Source organism: Artemia franciscana, chromosome 6, assembly GCF_032884065.1.
Source record: "Artemia franciscana chromosome 6, ASM3288406v1, whole genome shotgun sequence".
Lineage (NCBI taxonomy): Eukaryota > Metazoa > Arthropoda > Branchiopoda > Anostraca > Artemiidae > Artemia > Artemia franciscana.
In genome coordinates this window covers 16,208,558-16,234,887 of record NC_088868.1, presented here as the reverse complement: position 1 = coordinate 16,234,887, position 26,330 = coordinate 16,208,558, and the positions used below count along the sequence as shown (strand labels likewise).

The 26,330-nt window shown below is 34.2% G+C and overlaps 2 protein-coding genes across 6 annotated transcripts in view; one reads left to right on the top strand and one right to left on the bottom strand.

The window, feature by feature from the left end:
- LOC136028109 (EGF domain-specific O-linked N-acetylglucosamine transferase-like) overlaps window positions 1–15,086 on the top strand; it is a 51,389-nt gene extending 36,303 nt beyond the window's left edge. For 4 of the 5 annotated variants that reach the window (XM_065705740.1, XM_065705738.1, XM_065705737.1 and 1 more), the window contains 6 exons: window positions 1,490–1,638; window positions 4,378–4,646; window positions 6,225–6,422; window positions 9,187–9,320; window positions 11,584–11,686; window positions 14,747–15,086. In XM_065705740.1, the coding sequence (XP_065561812.1) occupies window positions 1,490–1,638; window positions 4,378–4,646; window positions 6,225–6,422; window positions 9,187–9,320; window positions 11,584–11,686; window positions 14,747–14,908 (1,015 nt within the window). In that variant the 3' untranslated portion in view covers window positions 14,909–15,086. The remainder of the gene's footprint in view (window positions 1–1,489; window positions 1,639–4,377; window positions 4,647–6,224; window positions 6,423–9,186; window positions 9,321–11,583; window positions 11,687–14,746) is intronic. The other variant, XM_065705741.1, reaches the window with a different exon arrangement.
- Window positions 15,087–17,492: 2,406 nt separating this feature from the next.
- The window catches only part of LOC136028108 (obscurin-like), a 45,850-nt gene continuing 37,012 nt past the window's right edge, over window positions 17,493–26,330 (bottom strand). The window contains exons 11-13 of the mRNA XM_065705735.1: window positions 25,189–25,381; window positions 21,681–21,819; window positions 17,493–18,806 (exon numbers count right to left, since the gene is read on the bottom strand). Of these exons, the coding sequence (XP_065561807.1) occupies window positions 18,678–18,806; window positions 21,681–21,819; window positions 25,189–25,381 (461 nt within the window). The 3' untranslated portion in view covers window positions 17,493–18,677. The remainder of the gene's footprint in view (window positions 18,807–21,680; window positions 21,820–25,188; window positions 25,382–26,330) is intronic.

Genomic DNA, 26,330 nt, shown 5'->3' with positions numbered 1-26,330 from the left:
CCTGATGTTTAAAAAAGGGGGAAATACCCATAAAAGCTGTAGAATCTACATGAAGATATCACCATCAGATTTAGCATATCAGAAAACCCTGCTATAGAGTTTTCAAGCTCCTGTCTGGAAAAATGTGAAATTTTGTGTTTTGCCAGGCAAAAGATCACGGATGTTTGTTTTTCCAGTTGTGATCGTATCGACCCAGTGGTCCTAGAATATCGGGAGAGGGCTCATTTTAACGGAAATTAAACGTTCTAGTGCTCTTTTTAACTGACTAAAAAGATTGGAGGGCAAATAGACCCCCTCCCATGCCCCTTTTCCTAGAAATTGTTCAATCAAAATTTTGAGATAGCCATTTTTTAACATAGGTTAAATGCCGAATAGCTCTGCCTTTGAAGATAACATAACCCCCCATAGTCTCTGGGGAAAGGTCTTTACATTAAAAAATTTGCCCATTGTTTACGTATAATATTTGCTATTGGAAGTGGAAAAATGCATACATTTTTCGGGTAGGGGAGACAAATTTTTTACTGGGGGAATTTTTCGTGGGAGAACTTTCTATGGGGAAAGAATTTTTCAGTGGAAATTTTGCACTGAGGGAATTTTTCAGAATTCCTTTATGAAATTCTTCTTATGTCTTGCTTTCTCTTTGCCGACTCAATTTTACGTGTCAAGATGTTAAGGGGTGATTTTCTGGGGGTGAATTTTCACCAGGATTAAATTGCCGGGACAATGTATCCGTAAGGAGAAGGGATTTTTCTGTGGACGTGAAGCCAGATTTCCTGATATTACTTAAAAAAAGATCAGAAATTAAATAAAAAGCAAATTTTTTTCAACAGAAAGTTAGGAGCAACATTGAAACTTAAAACGAACTGAAATTATTACCTAAATGAGCAGGTTCATCTCCTCAACACCTGGCTCTTTACGCTAAAGTTTGGATTTTGTTCCAATTCTTTGTGAACGACTCTTAAAACACGAGGCTGTTTTAATTAGAACAGCAAGATGCTTTTCTAAAAGTACTAAAAACTTTAGTGTAAGTTTACTTTTTTTCGCCACTTTAGGGTGGCAACCCCCCCCCCCTAATTACGGAACAATTTCTGCCCGTCTCAAGTTTTAACTTTGCTCCTTACTTTCAGTTGAAAAAACTTGTTTTTTCAATTCATTTCTTTAAAAGGAAGTATTGATGCTAAACATAGTTAGCGTACTGAATTTCCTTTAAGAATCAATTTTTATTAATTTATATTCAAATGTTTTTAAGTAAGTTCATTGTACTCAAACCCATAAACAAACTGCAGGTTTGTTTGTGAATCAAACTGACTACCAATAAAATCCTTTCGATTTTTTTCAGTTTTTGTTTCATGAACTTTTGCCATGTTTTAACTGTGTTATAATTTTTAGTAAGACTTAAGTTGCTATAAAATGTATTTTTAAAACTAGTTTTCAATAAAAAGGAAAAAAAAATCAATTTACTTAAATTCTACTTTAGAAAACTTTTCAGGGTTGACGATGCAAAGCTGCGACGAATCAGTGATCACATTAGTCCGCTGCAATCCTGGGGACCAGAACTGAGACATTTTCAGCGTTTGGAAAATTACACGTGTGATTTAACAATTGAAACTCCGATAATACTAATGAAAATTGACGCAGGTATAGTTATCATTTACAATTTTGAATGTCTCTTCATTTTATTTTTCTTTTGTTCTAAAAGATTATATATTATGCAGTTATATTATTAAAAACCAGAGTTCCTGAATATTTTCGTGAAGACTTGAATATATAAGGCCTTAGAAGGGACTGGGGACTGGGGGAAGTCCTTTGTTCTCCGTAGAAAGCTAAAAACTCGAGGAAATTTTGTACTTCGATGCCCTAAAAAAGCATTATTTTTTAGATTTGTAGGAGTTTTAGGGACAACCACGGAATCAAATGGAGAGCAAAAACTCTCCTGGACTTAGATTATGCTGATGATTTAAGCATCCTAGATGAAAGTGTGAGCAAAATGAATGCACTTTTAGAGGTTTTGCGAGTTCTGGGTGCTAGAATAGGTTTGAAAATCTATGTTAAGAAGACAAAGTCACTAAGGCTAGGAATAAGTGAAGATGAAAAGGCGACATTGGGTAATGAAAAGATTGATCAGGTGGGCAGCTCCACTTACCTTGGTAGTATTATTAATAATGACGGTGGGACCAGTGAAGATGTTAAAAGTAGAATAGCTGAGGCTCAGTGTGTTTTTTTACAGTTAGAAAAGGTTTGGAAGATTAGGAAGATTAGTCTGTAAATCAAGATTAGAATATTGGAAGCTACAGTAATGACAATGACCAAATATGGCCCTGAAGCATGGGCGCTCCGGAAAGCGGATGGAAATTTGCTAGATGTTTTCCAGTGACATTGCCTACGGATTGTCCTGGGGACCCGGCTGACTTACCGTATTTCAAACAGTAATTTGTACGAAAAGTGTGGTTCAATCCTGCTCTCTAGGGGTTTTATAAGAGAAAGGTTGAGATGTCTAGGGCACGGTCTGCGGATGAAAGATGACAGATGCCCGAAGATTGTCCTTTTCGGCCAATCGTCCTGGGCTAAACGGAAAGAAGGTCTTCCGCAGTTGGGATGGGAGGATGTCAGAAAGAAAGATTTAAAGGAAATGGGAACTTCCTGGGAGGGTTTAAATAGGTATGCTTTGAATAAATTTCGATGGAGGAGGAGTGTGCGTTGCTGTATTGGCCTCAGGCTGCTTGTTGCTGCGGTGAATCGTTAGTAGTAGTATTAGTTTATGAAAAAAAGATGATGAATCTGTTCAAAGATTAGGACTATATACACTAGCTGGCAATTGAGTTTACTGAGGATCTGGTGTTCAACCTAAGAAACATGACCAACTAAGGTTCTATGACTAGGGGATGATTTATTGACCCTGACTCGGAGTTTGTTCAACATTTACACTGGGATTTACAATATTCGAGTCAATATGGTTTATTTTTACTGCGTAGTTATGGCGTTTCGGATTTTTAAGAAAAGTCTAGAATTTTTTTTATTTATGCTAATTTCAAGAATGTTACTCCCACTTTTTTTTAATAGCACTGTAGTTTCTGTGTATTTATTTGTGAATCTTGTGAATGAGTTTTAGAAGTTTATGGTATTAAAAAAAGAAAAAAAAATGTGCAAAAACTACAGAATAAGGAAAAATTGCGATTCCAATTCCGAGTCCCGCGTAAATGAACCTGTTTAAAATACATGTCTTGGTTTCTAAACCGAAAAACAGTTTAAATTTTTTCCTCATTGTAATTTAGGCTATTGTTTGTAAGATTTCTGGTATTCCTGTTTCGAATATTAAGAAAACAAAGGAAATTAAACCTTTTGGGAGGAGTAAAATGAGTTACCTTAAAAATGATGAGAAAACAGAAGTAATTTATTTATCCTATTAGCAGAATATCGTAATAGTCTTGACCATGTATCCACCTCCTTGAACTGTTGTCTTTTCCACAGCTTTTCATCATACCTAGGCTACTAATGGGATAAGCTAAATTTTTTCCTCCTGGTATCTTAAGCATGATGAAGGTGTCAAATCTTACAAGAATTAGAAGCACGAAGCAGGGTGGAAAAGGGGTGGGATTACTTGCCCTCTGTAGCCTGGGACAGATTAGGATAAAGTAAAGAGAACTGATGTCTTATTGCCATCGATTGGTTACTTCTCTGTCTTACCGTTTATGTTAACATGCGCGTGGTTGAAGATGTTATTTCTAGTTATCTGAACCTCTTCCTTCCAGCACATGGCTGAGTAAATGTTTGCTGACATCTACTTTAGTTTGTATGTCAGACAGTTGATGTTAAGGTCGAAAAATAAGATTAAGTGACAGGTTGACATTATTATGATATGCGCTGGTTTCTACAAATCTTTGTCGTGATTAGCTTAATAACTGTATTAGTTTCAGTTACTTTGCACCCAATAGGAACGGGAGAAAATTAGTTTTACAATGCAATACATACCCAAGCAGTACGAGGTTTCTATTAAGGTCTATTAGAAACGTGAAAAAGCAATTGATTCTGCTGTGTGGAAGTCACATATTTCTGATAAACCTTTAGAACAATCTAATAGTGCTTGGCTAAAACGATTCTTTCCGATCCTCGCTACGGAATGTTCGCTGTTTTTTTTTTCAAGTATGTTGTCCGACAAGCTTTGCTAGTTGTGAAAATAAAATTTCGATCGAAGGATATTGTGTCTCAGAGCTCTTATTTTAAATCCTTTAAAATTAAAACGCAGCTTGCGTAGCTGCGTTTGCCTCAGGAGGCTTGGTGTTGCAGTGAGTTTTTATTAATAGTAGTAGTAGTAGTAGTAGCAGTTACAAACACACTTTTGCACTCTGTAATTTTATTCTAATATTGCCATTTTTTCAGCTGTTAGCTACTATCATCATTTCTGTGACTTCTTAAATCTGTACATTTCCCTCCATGTGAATCAAACCATTGGTGAAACAAAGGACGCACAGGTCATAATCTGGGAAACATACCCATATTCCTCGATGTTCAGTAGTGCGTTTTTGCCGTTTACAGATAAACCAGTATGGACTCTGCGGAAAATAATGAACAAACGTATATGCTTCAAAAATGTGATGTTTCCGTTACTGCCGAGAATGATTTATGGATTGTATTACAATACCCCTCTTGTGAGTTTCTTCCCCTTTTAGAATTTTTGAGTATAACCAATATGTCTTATGAGTGATAAGCTCGCTTTTAGAGCTGGCCACCATCAAACTGTTCTTTATTACAAAGAGCCGAGTAGTTTCCATCATATAACCTTTGAGCTAAGAGAAAGCCGAGCACTGTGGCCTCGAGACAAGTGTAGGGACATTTTGTCATTCGAAATTGGGAAAAAATTAGCTGATAAAATAATGATGTCTTGTAAATCATTGAATCGAACAGAAATCCTTTAAAGCGAAAATCTGCAACATAGCTGCCAGATCGTAAGCACCATGAAGCGCGCATTTATTTAAAAGAAATCAATCATTTTTATTTCAACAACTTTAACTTCTTCTGCTGAGCAAACAATGTCTCATCCCAACCATGTTTTGGTGTTTAGTCTCTGAATCAAACTAGAAAACTAACTTTGATATTCACTAATGCCACTTTATAATATATACATAGTTGTGTCGATTGTTTTTTCATAATTTACGATTATGTTTCATCACCGCTCTTAGACTTGTAGTTGATATAGGGGCATCGCTGCGCTAGTCTATTTGAAAGTTTTACTAGCAATTCGAGCCATAGTGACCGACTAGGAAGTCATAGTGACCAAATATATACGTAATCTTGATATATAAGCGCGATCAGCTCCCCTGTAAAGAATTAGTCTCCTTATTTATAAGACAATGTGCTTGACTAGGGTTGCAACTTATTTTAAATAAAAAATTCTGTAGCCTGTTTAAAAATGTCTGCTGTTCTCTTCTATAACAAGAAAAATATTACTTGAGCTTAAATCCAATCTTTATATATTTGAATTTTGACTGAATGTCTCGACTCTTCTTAAAACGGAAACAAAAATCTGAGCTTACTTATGTTTGAGACTGATATTTGAATTTTCTAAAAGGTGTCCTTTTATGTCCCTGTTTGGGCAAGATCCAGCTCATGATCTCAATAAAAGCTTGCTAGTGATGGGGGGGGGGGGGAATTTGATCCTAATAATGAGATCTTTTATCTAAATTGTGTTTCGTGTCAAAGCGTTTTTCAATAGTTCCAATAAAGAAAACTTCAAAAAGTCAGTTTGAAGATTGGTGGGTCCGACGATATGGCTCTTTTACCCAGTTTCAGCTTGAGTTCTTAAAAGTTCGACATATTATACAAATTTTTGTGACTGAGATATTGGAAAGTGGTTATCTTCGTCAATGATGTTAACAAAAAGGTTTTGACACTTTTTTATTAAGGTTATTCTAGTTGAAATTAATTAAAAAAAAATGATATTTGATCTTCAACAAGAATTTTTTTCATTTTATCTGTATAGTAGAGGGCGTTGTTGTATCTTCAAAAAATGTGAAGATTTCTAATCGTTAACTATGGTGACTGGACGCTTGTGTGACACCAATTAGTAATAACACGGATATGAATCGAAACGTGAAGAATACGTATTGGGTGTTTTAATTTAAGACAGGCAATCTTTGCCATTCTTCTGGTATTTTTTTGTGTTTTTTATCTTGATGATTTTGATAAATTTCCTTGCACTGTCTTGTCTTATTTTGGACTATTTTTAGGTGCCACACTGTCATGCCTCTGGACTTTTCAAAGGTTTTTCGGATTTCATACGGAACGGTCTTGGACTTCCGTCATTCGAGCCTGCAGACAAAATCCGAGTTACACTTTTGTCAAGACGTACACAATTTCGTCGAATCTTAAATGAAGAAGAAATTCTTCGGGATTTGAAAGAAAATCCATCTCTATCAGTAAAAAAGGTAGGATATGTCCTTTGGTGTTTTCTTTATAATTTTGAGGGTTGTTTGATAACTCAATTCAGTTGCCCAAGTGGGAGGAGGAGCCGTTGATGCTTGGAAAGAAGAATATATTTAAGCCTAAATATTTAAAAAAAATTGTATCATGGCGGATTTATGAATTTAGCATTTTCTAGAGTAAGTTTTCTAAGAGAGATAAGTTGTTTTATTTTTTTTTTAGAGCGGAGAACTTCCTGAATATGCCTGTATCTGTAGATATGGTGATTGATAGTGCCAAGATATAGATTGCAGTGGTGTCATTATAGCCACATTTGTTCTCTGAAAACTGCTCAAACTATCTGAAGGTACAAACGTCAAAATTATTAGCTTCTACCCGCTTCGGCTTTTCACCCAAGTGATTAATTTTGTTGATGTTCACCAAAAAAAGAAGTTTTATCTAATGTCCAGTAACGCCTAAACCAGCACTGGAAGTGTCCAAGCTGTTGCACTATTACACTATCATTTCTCAGGCTCGTAGGTTTTGATGGTTAATATTAAGCTTAATGAGTTTTATGTATATTGAATAAGCATAGAAATTATATTCTTTTAATTTATTAATTGTTATTAACATTCCTTTTTTGAAAGTTTTGGTTGCTATTGGGCCGAGTCGAGTCGCTTTGTTACCACGAACGGTTTGATGGTAGGAATTGTAATTTTACTAACTATTTTTTCAAGAGCACAGCCTATTTTCACCAAGCATAAAAAACATAAGTTTTATCCAGTATTCAGTAACGCCTAAACCAGGACTATGAGTGTTCAAGCTTTTCAGAAACTTTTTCTGCGGTATAAAAATTAGAAAAATAATCACTTTCAAGACTGGCTCGATGGACATCCAAAGAATATGCTTAAAAATTTCAGTTAATCAATTTAAGTTAGACGTACAGTTAGAAGAAGAGACATTATATATTTTCAATCAGGTATTTTCAGAAAAGAAAGGCATTATTCGCGAGATCCTTGGACTTGAGGCTGCTCAGGAATTTTTATAGATGATTCTTGGTACTGTTAACATTATCATCTCGTTTCACAATTAAATAAAAAATTGCAGGTTTTTTTTCTACCGAAAGTAAGGAGCAACATTGAAATTTAAAGCGAATAGAAATTATTCCGTATATGAGGGGGATCGTACTCATCTCAATACCTCGCTCTTTACACTAAAGTTTTTTAGTACTTTAAAAAAGCTTCTTATTCTAATTAAACGGTCCTTGTGTTTCAGGAGTAGTTATTAAATAATTGGGACAATAAATGAAACTTCAGTGCAAATAGCAAGGTCTTGAGGATAGAGCAGCCCCCTTACTTTCAGTTGAACAAACCTTTTTTCTTCATTTCTTATCGTTTTTCAAATTATGCTGGGAAATCCACCTCTCCCCTTTATAGAAAGTTATCTCCCATAAAAAATTCCTCCGTAGAAAACTCCCTTCCTCCCCAGATAATTTGATTCTTGCTGAAAATTCCCCCCAGAAAATGTCCTGGGGACAATATCACCACGAAAATTCTCCTTAGCCTACTTTCATTTGGAAAAAAAAACTTGTTTTGTTTATGGTCACTTTTCAAATCATGCCGAAAATCCCTGGTATTATGGAAATCCTTCCCCCTCCCCCCGTCGTATAATCTTCCATGTAGTATTAAGTATTAACCTGTTGAAAATTTTCCCTGGACAATCCTTACCCCCCACCCCTCTCGAACATCTCTACAAGTAAAATTGAGTTGCCAAAGGGAAATCAAGACAAATAAAGATAATTTTGTATAGGAATTCTGGTTAATTACCTCTGTGTAGAGTTTCTCCTGGGCATTTTCATCTCCGTGGAAAATGCTTCCCTCTCCCTGCTAAAATTCCCCTCCCCAGAAAAGGGAAACATCCTTATAGCAAACACAATACAAAAATAATGGCAAATTTAATAACTTACAGCCCTTTCCTCAAAGGCTACGGGGATCATATCATCCCCAGAGGCACAATTATTGGACTTTTCAACTTTACTGAAAAAAATGATGATCTCCAAATTTTGATCTGATTGACGAAAAAAGGCGTGTGAGATGGAAAGTATTTACCCTCTATTCTGTATAGTCATTTATAAAGGGCACTAGAATCTTTACTTACGTTGGGTTGAGCCTTCTCTCAATGTTCTAGGACCATTGGTTCGATAAGATCACTCCTGGAAAAAATTAAATAAATACCCTTCCGTGGTCTTTGTTCTGACAAAAATACAAAATTCGACATTTTTGCAGATAGGAGCTTGAAACCTTTATAGCAGAGTGCTTTGGTACGCCGAATCCTGCGGTGCGATTTTTTTTTTTAGATTGATTGACTTTCAGGAGGTCTTTCCATCCTTTTTTGAAAATCCCGTAAATTTTCTCTGGCTCGTAGCTTTTGATGGGTAACATTAAGCATGATGAATTTTATATATTTGGAATCAGGAATCAGGAAAAATTTTTGCTATTTGACTTATGTAATTGGGTGGATGAGTAGGGTTAAGACCTCGTTCAAATACTTATCTATATTAATTACTGAAGCAGAGAAACAGTCTTCCTTTCTCCTTCTGTCTTTCTTTTTTGTTTTTATTTTATTCATTTTTTTGTATACTTTATATATTATCTATTATTTATTATTGTTTTTATAGTTTATATTTTGTATATTTAGTTTTATGGTGTGCGTTTATTTCTGTGTTTGTGCTGTTGCACTGGTAATTTTTTTCCCTATAGTAGGAAACTTAATAGCTATTATTTATTCTAGGTATCATTTGACCGAGAAGTTCCTTTTTTAGAACAATTGAAAATTATCGGAAACACAGACATATTAATTGGAATGCATGGATCAGGACTAACTCATCTCCTTTTCTTACCGGATTGGGCAGTTGTGTTTGAACTGTAAGCTATTCATTAATTTAAGATATTGTAGAAGTAAAGACACTAATAAACCAATAATTGTAGCTCATAGAAATAATACTTGATAATATGCTCTGTTTAGTCTAGTATCAGGCGCGGTTGCCAGTATTATACAAATGATTAGTAAAAGAGGCATGACGGGATCAGTCATGCTCCCCTGTGTGCTACCCAAACTGAAAAGCTTGAAAATATTCATTCCAATTAATGCTTGGCAAAAACTGCACCTCCTATGAGGGCAGCCTGTAGACACTGAGGCTTCAGAAGCTATTTAAAGTAATCCAAATATGCATGGATTATTCGAGCTCTTTTAAAGGCTATTATTAAAAGAAGGTTTTTTGTTCAAAATGTGTGAGGCTAGTAATAGTTTAAGTGATAAAACAGAAAATAAGATTTATAGTAACCAATTAAATACACTATTTCGTAAAGCCAAAGCTGATTACCATCATAATCAATTTAAATCTTGTGAAGGTAACCCTAGAAAAACATGGCACATTATAAAATCCGTCGTAAGTCCTCATTATGATGGTGTATTTCCTGACGGTATACATGATGATAATACAGTTGCTGATAGAATATGCCGTCATTTTGCTAATGTGAGGAAGGATTTGGTTCAAAGTATAGTTATTTCTGAGGATGAGGGTAGTTTAAAAAATTTTTTTATTGAATGCAAATGATGTTTCAGCATATTTGAAGCCAATCAACGCTTCTGAGCTTTCAGAAGCATTGAAAAATATGAAAATTGGAGCTTGTAAGATACTGCCTGTAGACACTGAGGCTTCAGAAGCTATTTAAAGTAATCCAAATGAGTATGGATGATTATTCAGAAACTAGTGAAAGGTGCCTCCGTCTTGGGGTGTCTTTCGGAAAAAAGTAATTTCCATCGTAAGATCCAGCTCGCCCTCCGCCCAAAAAGGTGCCAAACCGGTATCTATTGATCCTTTGTTTCCTTGCTTTTTAAAGCACTACAAGGAAGAACCTCTTAAGTATACTTTGTAAAGTTTTCAATGCTTTGTAACCTAACTTAGAAAACATCTTTATTTATACCCTCAAAAATTCAAAATGATGCATAATGATACTTATAGCTGTAGGGAAGGGAAGGGAGAAGAGGTTTTGACGCCCCAACCCCAAAAAAATTCTAAAAATTAGGTTTAAAAAACACAGGTTTTTTCTACTTTTTTTTTCTATCAACCATGGCTTTTTTGTGAACGTTGTCAAGCACTATATATATTAAAACTTAACTACTAATTATAAAAAACTTAAGACGATATTATAAAATTAATCGTTATTGTACATATATCTGAGCACAGAGGAGACAGGGATAGGTTAAAAGTACGGGTCTTTTTTTCTTTTTCTTATTGTTTAGCTGTGACAAGTTTATTTTACAATACAAAAAGATTTGCTTTTATGAATTCGTCAATAGAAAAGGATTGAATTTACCCTCCCCCTCTCTTTACAAGGTTCGAACCTGAGTACACGAAGTACTAGTACTAGTACGTTTCATGTTGACGATTTCTTAAAGGAAAAACATAATCAAGTCTATTTGATTATTGGCCTGTGTTTTCAATCGTTAAAAGCGTATTTATTTTCAAAATTTATTTTGATTTCTATCGCTATTATTTAGAAAAAATTAAGTATATAGCTAATTGTCTTTCTCTTTCTTCTTCTTGTCTGGTCATTTGGAGATTATTGGTTAACTTGGAGATTATTGGTTATTTGGTTAATACATAATTTTTATGCAATTCTGGGCCGTGTGGCAGCTGAGATTAGACTTTGGATTCCCATTTACTAGGCTAATCGTCAATCAAAGGGATTAATAGTAAATTTTTTATAGTTTTTACATGTAAGTTAAAGAAGTCCATAGTTATATTTAGCTGCAATTGAAGCTATCGAACCATAGCTGATACGTGTACCGTTTGTCCAAGCGACAACATAAATATACACGCTCTGCGTTTGACCTTGTTTCCTAGAGTGGGACGTCTAGGACTGAATATTTGAGAAACAGGGCTCTTCAAGCTGTGCATTTCCAAAGGAGAATTCAGTTTAATTGATCAGGCCGAAACTATCGTTCAATCTTAAAATGAAGCTTTAGTAGATGCACAAATCCTAGTGATCAGTATAATTAACACTAGCTGCATTTTGGATATTTTTGACGGGCCCAGTATCACACATTATTCTATAAGGTTGATGGGTATGAGGTTTTCGAAGTTTTAATCCAATTTGATAAATGTATTTAGTTTTTTTTTAGTTACAATTGTGAAGACGAGGGCTGCTACTTTGATTTAGCAAGATTAAGAGGAATTAAGTACGTTACTTGGAAAGATAAGGAAAAGCTCTTTCCCCAGGACGAGGTAAGTGAATCCAGATCCTCAATACTTTGGTTAAAAAAAACAACATCCGAGCGTGTGTGCCTCTAAAGGGGTTGAATTTAGCGTTTCTTTAACTGGAAGCAAGAAGAAGCATTAAAACTTAAAACGAACAGAAAACATTACGTTTATAATGGGGTTCGTCTCTTCCACAATACCTTGCATTTTACGCTAAAGCATTTTTAGTAATTTCAACTATGTGATTTGGGGGCCATTCTTAAAGAATTGTTGCAAAATTCCAGCTTTAGTGTAAAGAGTGAGGTATTGACGAGGGGGTGAACCCCCTCATATACGTAATAAAAAATATACAAATATATACGGAATTTTGATACCAATAGTTACATCAAAATAATCGTATTTCAATGTTGATTTTAAATATATAACTTATCACTAAAGTCATCAACTTTAGTGTTACTAATCAAAAGTTACAGGCCTGGGAAAATTTGCCTTATTTTGAAAATAGGAGGAAAGACCCCCTAAAAGTTATAGAATCTTAACGAAAATCACACCATCCGATTCAGCCCATCAGAGAACCCTACTGTAGAAGTTTGAAACTTCTATCCAGAAAAATGTGGAATCTTGTATTTTTTGCCAGGAGATAAGACACGGATGCTTTTTTTTCCAAGGGTGATCGTATCGACCGAGTGGTCAAAGAATGTCGTGAGAGGGCTCATTCAAATGGAAATTAAAAGCTCTAGTGCCTTGTTAAGTGAGCAAAAAATTGGAGGGCAACTAGGCCATCTCCCACACTCATTTTTTTCCCAAAGTCCCTGGATCAAAATTTTGAGATAGCCATTTCGTTCAGCATAGTCGAAAAACCTAATAATTATGTCTTTCGGGACGACTCCATCCCTACAGTCCCTGGAGGGGGGGGCTGCAAGTTACAAACTTTGACCATTGCCTACATATAGTAATAGTTATAGGTAAGTGTACAGACTTTTTCAGGTGGACTTTTTTGTGTTGAGGGGGGGGGGGTAGGTGGGAAGATCTTTCCATGGAAAAGAATTTCCATGAAGGGACCGCAGGAATTTCTAGCATTATTTTAAAAAAAAACATGAGAAAATAAATTTAAAAAAAAGTTTTTTCAGCTGGAAGTAAGGAGCAGCATTAAAACCCAAAACGAATAGAAATTATTTCGTATATAAGAGGTTCATCTCTTCCACAATATTTCGCTCTTTACGCTAAAGGATTTTTTAGTAATTTAACTATTTATTCTACGGCCTTTGTGAGTCAGGGGTCATTCTTAAAGAATTGGAAAAAAATTCAAGCTCTAGTGTAAAGAGCGATATATTGAAGAGGGGGCCAACCCCCTCATATACATAATAAAAATATAAAATATACAAGTTCGTTACGTAAGTTAATTCGTAAGTTATGCATATTTATTACTAAGTAAAACATTCGTAAAAAAAAGTTCTAGTTGCCTTTTTAAGTAACCAAAAATCGGAGGGCAACTAAGCCTCCTCCCCCTTTTTTGTATCAAAATCTTCCGATCAATACAATGAGAAAGCCATTTAGCCAAAGCTAAAAATTGAATATGCAAATTTTTTCTTAATTATTCATGTGCGATGAGCCAAAATCAAACATGTATTAACTAAAAAACATTCAGAAATTAAATAAAAAAACAAGTTTTTCTTAACTGCTAGCAAGGAGTGACATTTAAACTTAAAACGAACAGAAATTATTCCGTAGATGAAAGGGGCTGTCCCCTCCTCAATGCCCCGCTCTTTACGCTAAAGTTTGACTCTTTCTCACAGCTCTACCTTTTAAAGCAATAAAAAACATTAGCGTAAAGAGCGAGGCACTGAGGAGGGGACAGCCCCTTTCATATATGGAATAATTTCTGTTCGTTTTAAGTTTTAATGTCGCTCCTTACTTGCAGTTAAGAAAACTTGTTTTTTTTTAATTTCTTAATGACCAGAACTTGGAAACTTTTAAATACCAAACTCATGGAAATCAAACAATATTTATGTAAAGTATATGTTTACAGCGTTCAAATTTTGCAGTTTAATACTGTCAACATCTTGTTAGAGGAAAAAAATTGCTTATGGTAATGTTTGTTTCTTGATTTCTATCAATAAGAAACCTACTTTGGAAGATTATAATCTTTGGCCTCGTATGTACTTCAGTTAACTCAAGTATAATTGCGGTTTCTGATAAATAAACTTTTAGCATACCGTATTCAGTTGGAGCCACTGAAAGAATAGGAGCAACAAATTCTGTATTGACTATAAATAATTTCTGGGATATCATTTTTTGGAAAAAATATTCCATTAATTTTTTGTAATATTTTTAGAGTGGATAACTGGAAATACTGTTAAAGCTACGATATGATTTTAGTCTTTAATCTAACGCACCAAAACCTGGTGAACACACAACTCGCGTTATAACTCCCCACTGCAGAATTCCCCACCCGCATAACTCTACCAAGCGAATATATGTCGCACAACTTTCCGTTTCATAACTTTATATAGCTCCCCCACCCCAAAGCTCCTCATCAGTCAAAATTATAAATAGTTCCAATCCAAGGTCAGATTTTCGGTTTTCATGGTTATGAAAATAAAATTAGCATCTTAAAAGAATTTGTACACAAATATTAATAAACTGCTTCAAAGATCCTTCCGATTTTGCCCAAAGGCTTATGACCTTGTTAATTACTAGGCTAATATTGCGATACATAAATCCAAAATCGAAATACAGCAAACACATATTTCATAAATGTTGCTTTATTTCTGGCAAAGTCGGTGTAAATTGAACATAAAGCAACAATAAGAGACTGATTGACCAGTACTATCTCATAGTCTATTGGATATTAAAGTACAGAAATGTACTCAAATATACGTTTATTGACCCCCCTTTCATTTTTTAATCCTTCATTAGTCCCTTTCATTTTTATTTGTATTATTCATATTGAGCCGACATTATTAATAATTCTAAACTTTGTTATTTAATTCGTATTTTGTATATTGATAATCCTTTTCTTTGATCCACGATCAGTGTTTTACAATAAAACTTGATTGTTACATTATATAAGTGTTCTATTTCTAGGGAAAGCATCCTTCAACAGGAAAGCCTCACGCCAAATTCACAAACTATTCATTCGATGTGTCTGAAGTCTACTCCATTGTAGATGAGGCAGCTGATTGGGTTATGCGGCATCCTTCTTATGGAAGAAAATACAGTCACCTCCAAAAAAAAGATGAGCTGTAGACCAGGCCTTGAAGAGCCATCCTTCTGCAGTCGATGCAAAAGACGTATCTCAATAAACTTGGTTTTTACGCTATGAGCATTTTAATGCTGCCGATCACTGTATCTAATTAAGATACGTTTTGTTTGTTTTTTGTATATAAGCAAAATGTTTTTGCTAATATCGAATTGTGGACTGCTGCTCTTTTAAGCATGCTAAAAAAATACAGGATACTATAGCTTTTGGTAATTAGTTCTAGTTTAATGAGAATTTAAATACCTTTTTTTATGGACTTGACAAAAGAACCATACGTAAGGAGCTGTTTGTCCAAAAAGAAACAAGTTCAATAAAACCATAAATCAAGTAGTGAAGTTTAGACCAAGCTTATTACTCTGGCTCAGAAAAATTGAGATACGTCTATAACAAAGGAAAATTTTGACAGTAGAAACGGAATATTTACGTATGTTTATTAAATTTATTAGTCCTATACATTGGATTGAAAGTGTTCTTGCTGATCAAAATATTGTTTGAAATTTTTAAAATCAAGTTTGAAATCTACTGTTTGATTTTTTTAATCAAGTTCTTTTATTACCTTTTTTACTCTTTGGAACATAGTTTGTTTATGCTAGCTAGTAGCTCACATTTTGTTTCACATTATGTAAATGAAGTCCATAAAGGGGCCCAAAAGTGAATTAAGTCATTTTTTGTTTATTTTATGAAGTACTTCTTTAGCGCTCAGAAATAATTAAAGCTCCGTGTAAATTTTTCGTTGAATATTTGAAGTTGACTAGTAACTTCAAATAAAATAAAAATTAAGGGGGGAAATGTATTTTGTAATATCTAGGGGGGGGGCAAGTTTGCCGTTTTTTAAATGAAATACCAAAAAAGCCATTTTCAATTAAACTACTCCGAAAAACGCTTTTTATAGTCTGACGCCATTCGTTGAAAACATACCCCCCCCCCCACAAGATGACGCCACTGAAACTGACCATGTTCACAATTTGACAGAGACCACATTCTCAAATAGAAAAAAAATGGCGTTCTAGAGTCGAATAACTGCTTCACATTTCTCTTCTTTTTTTTGAGCTAGCAAGCCATCTGGATAAAAGTGAAAATTTTCTTTTAGATTATTTAAGGCATTTCAATGACACTTTCTGATTTTGACTTGAATAAAAAGTTCTCGAATGACAAAATTTTGACACAGATAGACAGGAAATATTATTGAATGGTCACTTACATTGTTGTATGCACTTTATGAAGAATATGATTCTCTTCAATAAAGCCACGGGAGTCGACTGTTAGGATCAATCTCTCTCTCTTTTTTTTACATTATGACGATGATATTGTTCTTGAAACGCCTCTTTTCCAAAACTTCTCCTTTGTGATAATTTTTTAGAAGTACCTTATATAAGTGGATTTTTTTAAATATACGTTTCTATTAAATTTCATTTTATTTTATTCGGCAACAGTAATATCTTATTGTAAATCGTCCGTCATCTGTTTTTTTTTTTTCAGTAGAGTAGTTTTTTAAAATAAATCTAAATTTCTGCAACAGAGAACAACAACGACAAGATTGTTAGAAAAATACAATGAAATAACAAACAAATCAAAAGACCAACAAGAAAATTTCTTTTTGACAGGTAGAGGCATTTATTGAAAACTGACATGGTTGGAGTAATAACTGCAACCTAGTAAGGAGCTAAGTACAGCCTATAGTAACATAAAATAAAAAAAAAAAAATCCTTTTTGAATAAATTCTAAAACGTATAAGAATCTCTATTTGACATTGAATGTCAAATGGCGAATTGAACATTTATGAAGGATTACAAATATCCATGTTAAAATTAATGACGAAAACAACTTTAAGGGAATTTTGAAAAAGGACTTCAAACCCTTGCAACTGGTGGTAAACCAAAATAAAGTATACCATAAGAACCACCGTTGTCAAAAACCCTTAACCGGAGATTATCAACCCTCCGTCTGATAATTAAAAGAACATGACATTTTACCTTAGATAGCACTGATGTGTTCTTTTTCTCCCTGATGCTAGCGGGTTGCTCGGACGTTGTAGAGAGCCGGTTGAGTGTTAAATCAAAATCTAATTTTCCTACGTGTGTTTTTTTTTAATCAGTCTATATATAATTGAAGTATATTGTGAAAAGATGACAGAAGATCCAGCACAGTTATGGCCAAGACAATATTGGTTCTTTAGACGCTGTAAACTCTCTTGACAGTAAGTCTTCCCTTGGCTTGATATGATCAGAAGACCCCAGGGTGTTTCGTTCCCTGCTTCATATAACCCTGACTTTGTTCCTGGTTGATTCATCTGAGCCCAGGTTGCAAGCCTTAATATTTGGTTCTTAACATATATTCATGATGTCTTTCCAATCTAAACTTACTTATTGTTTTGGCGGGGGGACAAGTTAAATTTTTTGCTTTAATCTTTTTTCATATACAAAAAAGAGTCTTTGTTTCACGTTTCTGGCTTGAATAGTTTTGCTGTTTTTTTTTTTTTTTTTTTTTTTAAAGCAAAAACAAGCTTCGCTCGCTACCGTCAACAGCTTTTACATGGCAAACAAAATTCCTACGTAACAAATTAGGCAATCCTTCTAGGTTTCAACGTTTATTTTCAAAATAAATTAGATAAGCCACATTATGGTGAGGTCTTGTCGCATAATACGGGGTATACTTCGAGTAAATGTAAAGGTTATCCAGGAAGATCAAAAATAATTGTAAACGAATATCTATACACGTCGCTCACATATCTATACATATCCCTCACAATATCTATACATATTGCTCACAATATCTATACATATTACTCACAATATATATATACACATCGCTCACAATACCTATAAATATCGCTCACGATACCAGGATAATATGGCAGTGATAAACTAGCCATGGAAAAAGGAAAGAGAGTGAACATCTGGTCTTGATCAGAATTTTTTTACACTAATTACAAAGAGATTGTCAACTTTGACCTTTTAGTCCCTTAGTTGATGCAAATGCAAGCAAGCTATTGAAAAATAGAAAGCGCAATAATATATGTATTTTCGTTATGATGATAAAAATAAATGGCGGCGATATTCTTATATTGGGAAATTGTGATAGTGTTAATATAATAAAAAGAAACAAAGCATTACGTTTTACAAGCTTACCTAACTTACTCTTTTAAAAACTGATTTGTCTTTGGTCAAAACTAAAGTAAACTACATATTTGATCTATACCACGGCATTTATCCTACCTTCTCTGTATTCATTTTGAAAGTTAGGTATAATGAGAAATGAAATAAATTTTGTATATTTATGTTTTAAAAGTATACCTTGCCAAAGCTTTTGGAGCGCGGGACTGAAGTGTGTATTGGGCGAGAGTGTCTCCTTCTTTTGAAATCTCGTAAGTCATGCGATATTTTTCCGAACTTTTCTTGTAATTTGTCTTTTTCTTGTATCTGGAATAATCATGCCTCCTCCCTCCCCCCTTGCTAAATAAATTTAGTAGTTTTTCGATTTTTTTTTCTCGAGTGACTAGTATCTTAAGCCCCAAAACAATATTTTTAGGTTCAAATTATAAAAGATAGATTTTAGGATACTTTTTTTTAAAATTTTGGTTCATGCAGAATCTGTTATTATTGATACTAGAATTGGAAAAGACAGAAAAACCAATGGATGAAGAAATTGGAGATATTTCATGCCTATGTATATATATTTTTTATTTATTTTTTTGGGCTAATAAATAATTCTCCCCTCTTTCCTTTCCCAAAACCAGTAAAAGTAAATTTTCACACATCAGAAGGAAGTTAGGCTGTCATATTGCGTGCTAGGAGAACGATTGAAACCCATTCCAAGGGCAAGGCATATTTGATCATCCTTAGTTGCCTTCTGATTCCTTAAAGAGTGGTATTCGTTCGAAAAGTCCTAAAATAGAAGAAGCAAATTCAATACAAATGATCAGAACAAATATACGCATTCTTCTTTCATGTCGAAAGAAAGAAACAAATCGGGTCTATTTGTGGCTCCTTTTTTGATATGGCGGATTATCAATTTCCTTTCAAATGTAAAAGAAACAGTTGTTAGACCATTTTGTTAGTTTATATTTTAGCTACCGTGGGCGAGCAAAGACATTTACTCTTGATTTATTCGGAATTCTTCTTTGATTTTTAATGGTTTTGTCGTCATTTTCCTGGTATTAGGCTACGATTTGTCACTATTTTCATCGTTCTGCTAGTTTAAATGTTCTTTTTTTCTTTTTTACATGCATTGTCTTCTTTTTCATTCATGCTACGTCCTTTTTTACGTCCCTTTCGAAAAGTCCTAAAATAGAAGAAGCAAAGTAAATACAAATGATCAGAACAAACATACGCATTCTTTTTTCATTTTGATTTATCTTATTATCAAGGTATTTTTACAGTGTGACATGTCGGTTTCTGTTGTTAGTCTGTGGGTTATTTGGATTAGTAACATCAGTGAAAAAGCTGGAGTAAGATGACATAGGCGGTCGAAGGCCAAATTAAGCCCCTTTTTGATGATTTTTTCAGCATAAAAGATTATTTTTATTTTTGACTAAGTTTACGCAAGCTCTTTCTATTGCTACTAAAACTAAGGACATTAAGGCTCTTATTGTTGGCTCTTTTGTTGTGTGATAAAGTACATAAGTTTTATTGTTCTCACGATTAAACTCTACAAATTTAAATTTGAGCTTAAGAATAAGAACAACAGGTATTTTGGCGGTTGAATTATAAATGATTGTGAGCTACTTTGACTAAGTTCATTATAAAATGTACTTGTGGACATTTTCTATTCTCAAATATATAGCTAGATGCCAAAATATTCCTGAATATTCAAACACTCAGGAGCTTGATGTATTAATATCGACATACTTTTTCTAAAGTTTCCACGTTGGCTATTTTATGGACCTGACGTCAATTTGGAGGTGACCGGTTTTTAGATCTGCATTATGAACTGATCATTTTGCGTCCACCTTTCTTATAAGCATAAAATAATATCTTGTTTAATTATGTTTTGTTTAAAATCAGCAAATTTTCTTTTCAGCTGCTTATAAACACTATAGCCATAATCTGGTACGTTTGATAAGTTTTTCTCGTAAGAATACTTGCAATCAAAGATAAGCATAATCAAGCAAACTGTATCCCAAGACCAAGTATGACCAGACATTATTATTTTTATTCCTATGCCCTGAGCCACTTCAAAATAGAATATGAACAAGCCAAATAAGAAAAGAGGAATTCGTCTTGTGCTACCTTCCACAAAGTTGACTCTAGATGTTGGTCGAAATAAGACCAGACATAGAAAAAATGCCTGTCAGCAAGCCTAGACTAACCTCTAGGTTTTTTCTACTATCTTGTTTGTATAATTAAAATAAACCAATTGCATTGGGATACTATTACCACTGGGGAGAAATGAAGAATTTTGCTCTTTAAATGCATATGTATGTAACTTCATTCACAAGAAAATTTTTTTTTCTTTCTAAAATTAACGCTCTAAATAAAAGTTAGGATCTATATAGATCGTTTTTACATGCCAGAAAGTTTTGTGTACCTATTTTCAGAAGAAATTATTGAGCTATCTTTGAGAAAAATGTAGCCATAAACATATATACAATTATTCCTCGCTTAAAGGGAGTGATATATATATATATATATATATATATATATATATATATATATATATATATATATATATATATTTATATATATATATTTATATATATCTTCTATATATATAAAAATAAGTTGTCTGTCTGTCTGTCTGTGGATCAGGTGACGTCATGTTTCTGTGTCGGCTGACGTCATGAAATTAGTTGTCGTCATTTTTGCTTTGACGGTGACGTCATTAATGGAATTTAAGACATGCGTTCACGGAAAAATGTTTAATTGTAAAATGACTGAAGGTTCGGCGATATGTACTTCATACTGACGCTGAAAAATAAAGAAGAAAAAAAAACTGAAAAAATGTAAAAAACTAAAAAAAAAAACTAAAAAGAAAAAACACTCAAAGATAAATTACAGACCGGGACTCAAATGACGACCGACGCAGAGGGAATATAAATGACGACCAGGAACCTCAAAGAAAAATTACAGACTGGGACACCCGGACACAAATCACGACCGGGAATATAAATGACGACCGGGACGCAGGGACACAACTACAACGGGGACGCCTGGGGCACAGGTGGGATATATAATTGAGGACTGAGACACAGGGATTGTTTGAATAGAAATTACAGACCGGGACACAAATGACGACCGGGACACAGGGAATGTAAATGCTATTTATATGCACAGACAATGGGACAGCGAAGAATGTTGTATATTCGTATGTTTTACGTAGTTAAAAATATATATTTATATCTATCTCTATTCACAGGTGGGACACAGGGACACTGCTACAATGGCGCGTAACTAATATGGCGCGTAACGACTTACGCGCGCGGGGGGGCTTGGGGGTTTGCGAAGCGCCCCACCAACTAGGTGTTGGGGTGGCGCGAAGCGCCACCCCAACAGCTAGTATATATATATATATATATATATATATATATATATATATATATATATATATATATATATATATATATATATATATACATATATATATATATATATATATATATATATATATATATATATATATATATATATATATATATATATATATATATATATATATATATATATAGCCTATATACTATCTCTAAAAACTAAACAGGCCATAATCCCAATATCATTTCTTAAGAGCCGTTGATATTTTTTAAGAGCAGTTGAAGATACATACCTTCAATCGATTCCCAAGGAAAACGGCTCTTTGGCGCTTTTTAAGCATAAATTCAGTTGGTTGAAGCCACCTATTCTCTAAACATTCTTCAGTTGCTGGTCGCTTCAGGGGTGCACGCTTAAATATTAGCATTAAAAACCTAAAAAGAAAGAACAGCGCATTGATGACAGCACTATTTAATTGCTACCTAGAGAAAGAGAGTTCTAAACCAAAAAGTCGAAAGCAAAAGTTTAGAATAAACTAAGAGTTTGGAGTTAAATGATGGATACGAAAAGCCTTTCTAAAAGTTTCAATAAATACTGTTATGCTGTTATCATACTGTTATTAGTGAATAAAAGTAAGTGGCATGAAATAATAATTTCCCAAAATTACTAAAGACTAAGAATATTTATCAGTGTTTGAAAGTGGCTAAATTGAAAAACAAAAAATGCTTAATCTGAATAATCATAATACTATATTTACATTCCAATGGCCAAATACAAGCTTATCAACACCCTAAGTGATGGAAACGAGTTTCGCTGGCTTTGTCTTCTGTATGAACTCGACACAAGCCAAAAGAGAGGCATAAGCAAGGAGGACGTCGCCAGCATTGTCAGTACCATAGTTGTAAATTCAACCAAGCAACTTAAGGAAGATATCAAAAGCGACATGAAAGATATGCTGTCAGGTCTTACAAAACGAGTTGGGGACATTGAAAGTGAATTGGTTAAACTCTGCACAATAATGACATGCGGACTGAAGTTAAAAAGCAGTTAGAAGACGACCTGCAAGCTGCTTCAAAGACAATAGCCAGTGAAATAGACAAGAAGGTAGCTGAGGCCGTACGAACCGACAGAGAAAGACAAAAGCGTAAGAACAATCTCATTGCTTTCGGGGTCCCAATCAGCCCCACGCTAACAGCTGAAACGCAAAACACAGCCGACAAAGCTTTCATTGTGGAGTTTCTACAGAAACAATACGGCCTGCCTGCTACTATCACTAGTGTAAGGCGTCTGAATAAGCAACCTTCTATAGCGTCCGCTCAAGATCTCTCTAAAACCACCGTACCAATTGTCTTCACAGTTACCGATCATTTGTTGCCCAGAAAAATCGTGAATACGTCGTAAGAAAGAAGAAATAAAAACGACCCCATACAGTTCCGCCACGACAAGGTTAAAGCTGACAGGAAACGCAGAAAACTACTACTAGCAGAACTACGTGATCGTGTATTTAATGGCGAACTAGATCTGGTCATTCCAGGCAACAAAATCGTCCAAAAAAACCCGGAAGCGATGGTTGTGTGATTTCAATTGTCATTCCACCATCAGTATATAGTGTAAATAGTTATACCATTCTTTGTAAAAATAAAAATGATGAAGTAACCCTTAGTGGCATTATTAGTGATAAATCGTCAGACTCGTTTGTAACTGCAGTCGGTTCCCAGGAACAAGAAGAAGAGATGAGCTTTGTTTCTATTGATAATCGCGAAAGTGACACGAAAGCGGATGGCGAAGAAGTGGTGCGGATATCCATCGATCTCAGCGTAGCCATCACGATTATAGACCAGCTACCAAACAAAATCAACGAACTCAGGTCTGCAATTTATACTAAAGAATATGATTTGATCCTCTTTACCGAAGTATGTCCAAAAAATAGCCGGAATCAACTAACTGACCAACATGTTAAAATCCCGGGATATGAGATAATATCCAATCTTTCAAGACCTGATTGCCATCGAGGTGTTATAGTCCTTGTTAAAGCTTCGTATTTCATCAAACCTATGCAATTGTCTCATGTGTTTTCTCACTAAACGCACAAAAAGGGCCAGACTGTTTGGATCAGGTGGTCAGAAGATATACTCCAAACTTTATGATATCATCAGTGGTGTCCCACAAGGTACAGTCCTTGGCCCAACCCTCTTCTTGATTTACATCAATGACTTAGTCGCCAGGTTCAGCAACAATATCACATTATTTGCACATGATTCAAAGCTTTTCGGTCCGGCACACAGCGCAAGCCTCCAAGCCGATCTCGACCATATTAACGAGTGGGCTGAAGAGTGACTACTGTCATTCAACATCAGCAAATGCTGCGTCTTGCACTTTCGACCAAAGAATGAAAACGCAGTGTGCTCAACATGGGATCCTGACAAGCGAACAAGGATTGATCTTCAAACCCACAATGAAGAAAGGGACTTAGGTGTACTCGTTGATAATCAGATCAAGTTTCTCTCCCACATAAGGAATATGGTTTCTAAATCTAACACAGGACTTGACCTACTCAAGAGATCTATTAAGAGCAGATCACCCAAAGTTTTTCTTAAACTTCATAAGGCCATCATAAGACACAACCTTGACTTTGGAAACTGTATAGCCGCTTCCCAATATAAAGGCAATACGAGACTTCTTGAGGGCGTGTAGAAGCGTGCCACCAAGGTTATAGATGGGCTGAAAGACCTCCCCTACGATGAAAGAATAAAAAACTCAAACTTTCACCCTGATGTACCGCCGCAGACGATGTGATATGCTGCTTACCCATAAACTCTAATGACGCATCTAGTCTCCTCAACCTGAATAAGTGCTACCAATCCCATACAAGAGGCCATTCATGGAAACTTTCTAAATGCCACGTGAACACAAGAATGCGTCAAAACTTCTTCTCCGAAAGAGTCGTCAGCGACTGGAATTCCCTCTCTGAGTTTACAGTGTCACTAGATAAAGAGTGGTCATGCAGGAACTGAGAATACTGCTGGCATGATCCAGATCAGTAACAGGTGTCAGTCATCACTCACGGAGCAACACAGATCCATTGGACCTTATCGCTCTGAAGTGCGAATCAAGGTAATAAAAATATATATTAAGCTAAAAATAATTACATTAATTTTAGAATTTAAATTAAACGATGATAAGTTTTGGCATTTAAGGATACTTCTATAAAGAGTTATTTTTACAAAAAACTAATTATTAGTTTCTGCAGTTTTTGTCAAATCTACTGAAATGTTTTTTGTGTGCTTTAATCTTTATTGCTTCTTATTCTAAACTAAAGGCTAAAATCAGACTAAGTCACTATCGTGGCTTATACGCTTCGTATGGTTGAAAAGCGTCAATAGTTTAGGTGAACGAAAAAAATAATTTCGAGAGGATTCTGTTTGTGGGTCGTGAGTGTAAATAATACACGACAATAAATTTAAAAGGCTAGAAATTTTCGGTGAACAAAAAAAGGACTATTCTATTTGGGGATCGTGACTGTAAATAGTGTACGAAGATAATGTCAGAATTTTAAAGGCTAAAAAAAGTTAAGAATTTAGTATATTTTACGCAAAATTTTAAAGTAATTTCTTATTTATTATAAAAAATGCTGGATATATATCTTTTGGTGAAATATTTTTATTAAAATTTGGAAAATCTCTTGGATGGTACGTTTGAGATGGATCGAAAACATATTTGAAGACCCCTACAAATAAATTTTGTCTAAATTGTCAAATAAAAGGAAGAAACACAAAGATTGTGCAGTGATCTATGGTGCTTACCTTGTTGCCTCCATTGTAATTTCTTTATGAAGAGGCTCGAATCTGTATCGTACAAATACAATATTCTGTCTAGTTTCCTCATTAGTTTCTCCCTTGAAAGGCGAGACTCCCGAAAGTAAAGTGTAAGTCATCGCTCCGAGAGACCAAATGTCACTCTGTGGATAAGCCGGTTCTTCAGCCAAAACTTCTGGTGCTAAAAAAGGTAAGATTTGGTTGTCAATTGATTAGAAAAAATGTAACTCGTGCATATATATATATATATATATATATATATATATATATATATATATATATATATATATATATATATATATATATATATATATATATATATATATATATATATATATATATATACTAACTGTTGGGGTGGCGCTTCGCGCCCCCCAAGCCCTCCCGCGCGCGTAAGTCGTTACGCGCCATTGTAGTTGTGTCCCTGTGTCCCACCTGTGAATATATATATATATATATATATATATATATATATATATATATATATATATATATATATATATATATATACATATATATATATATATATATATATATATGTATATATATATATATATATATATATATATATATATATATATATATATATATATATGTGTGTGTGTGTGTGTTTAACTACGTAAAACTTGCGAATATACAACATTCTTCGCTGTCCCATTGTCTGTACATATGTATAGATTGTCAGGTTTACCGACTCTTGAGCATGCAACATATAATTGTCCATGGGAAAAACAATCCGCATTCAGATCTATACCTCATTATTCTAATGATTGCCCTTGAGCTTGGTTGATCGTGATTGTTAATCAAACATTTCCTGTGTCCCCATCGTCATTTATATATCCCCCTGTGCCCCCCGGCTTCCCCGTTGTAGTTGTGTCCCTGTGTCCCAGTCGTCATTTATAGTCGACAAACATAACGTCAGTCGACACACTCTCACACACACACATATATATATATATATATATATATATATATATATATATATATATATATATATATATATATATATATATATATATATATATATATATATATATATATATATATATATATATATATATATATATATATATATATATATATATATATATATATATATATATATATATATATATATATATATATATATA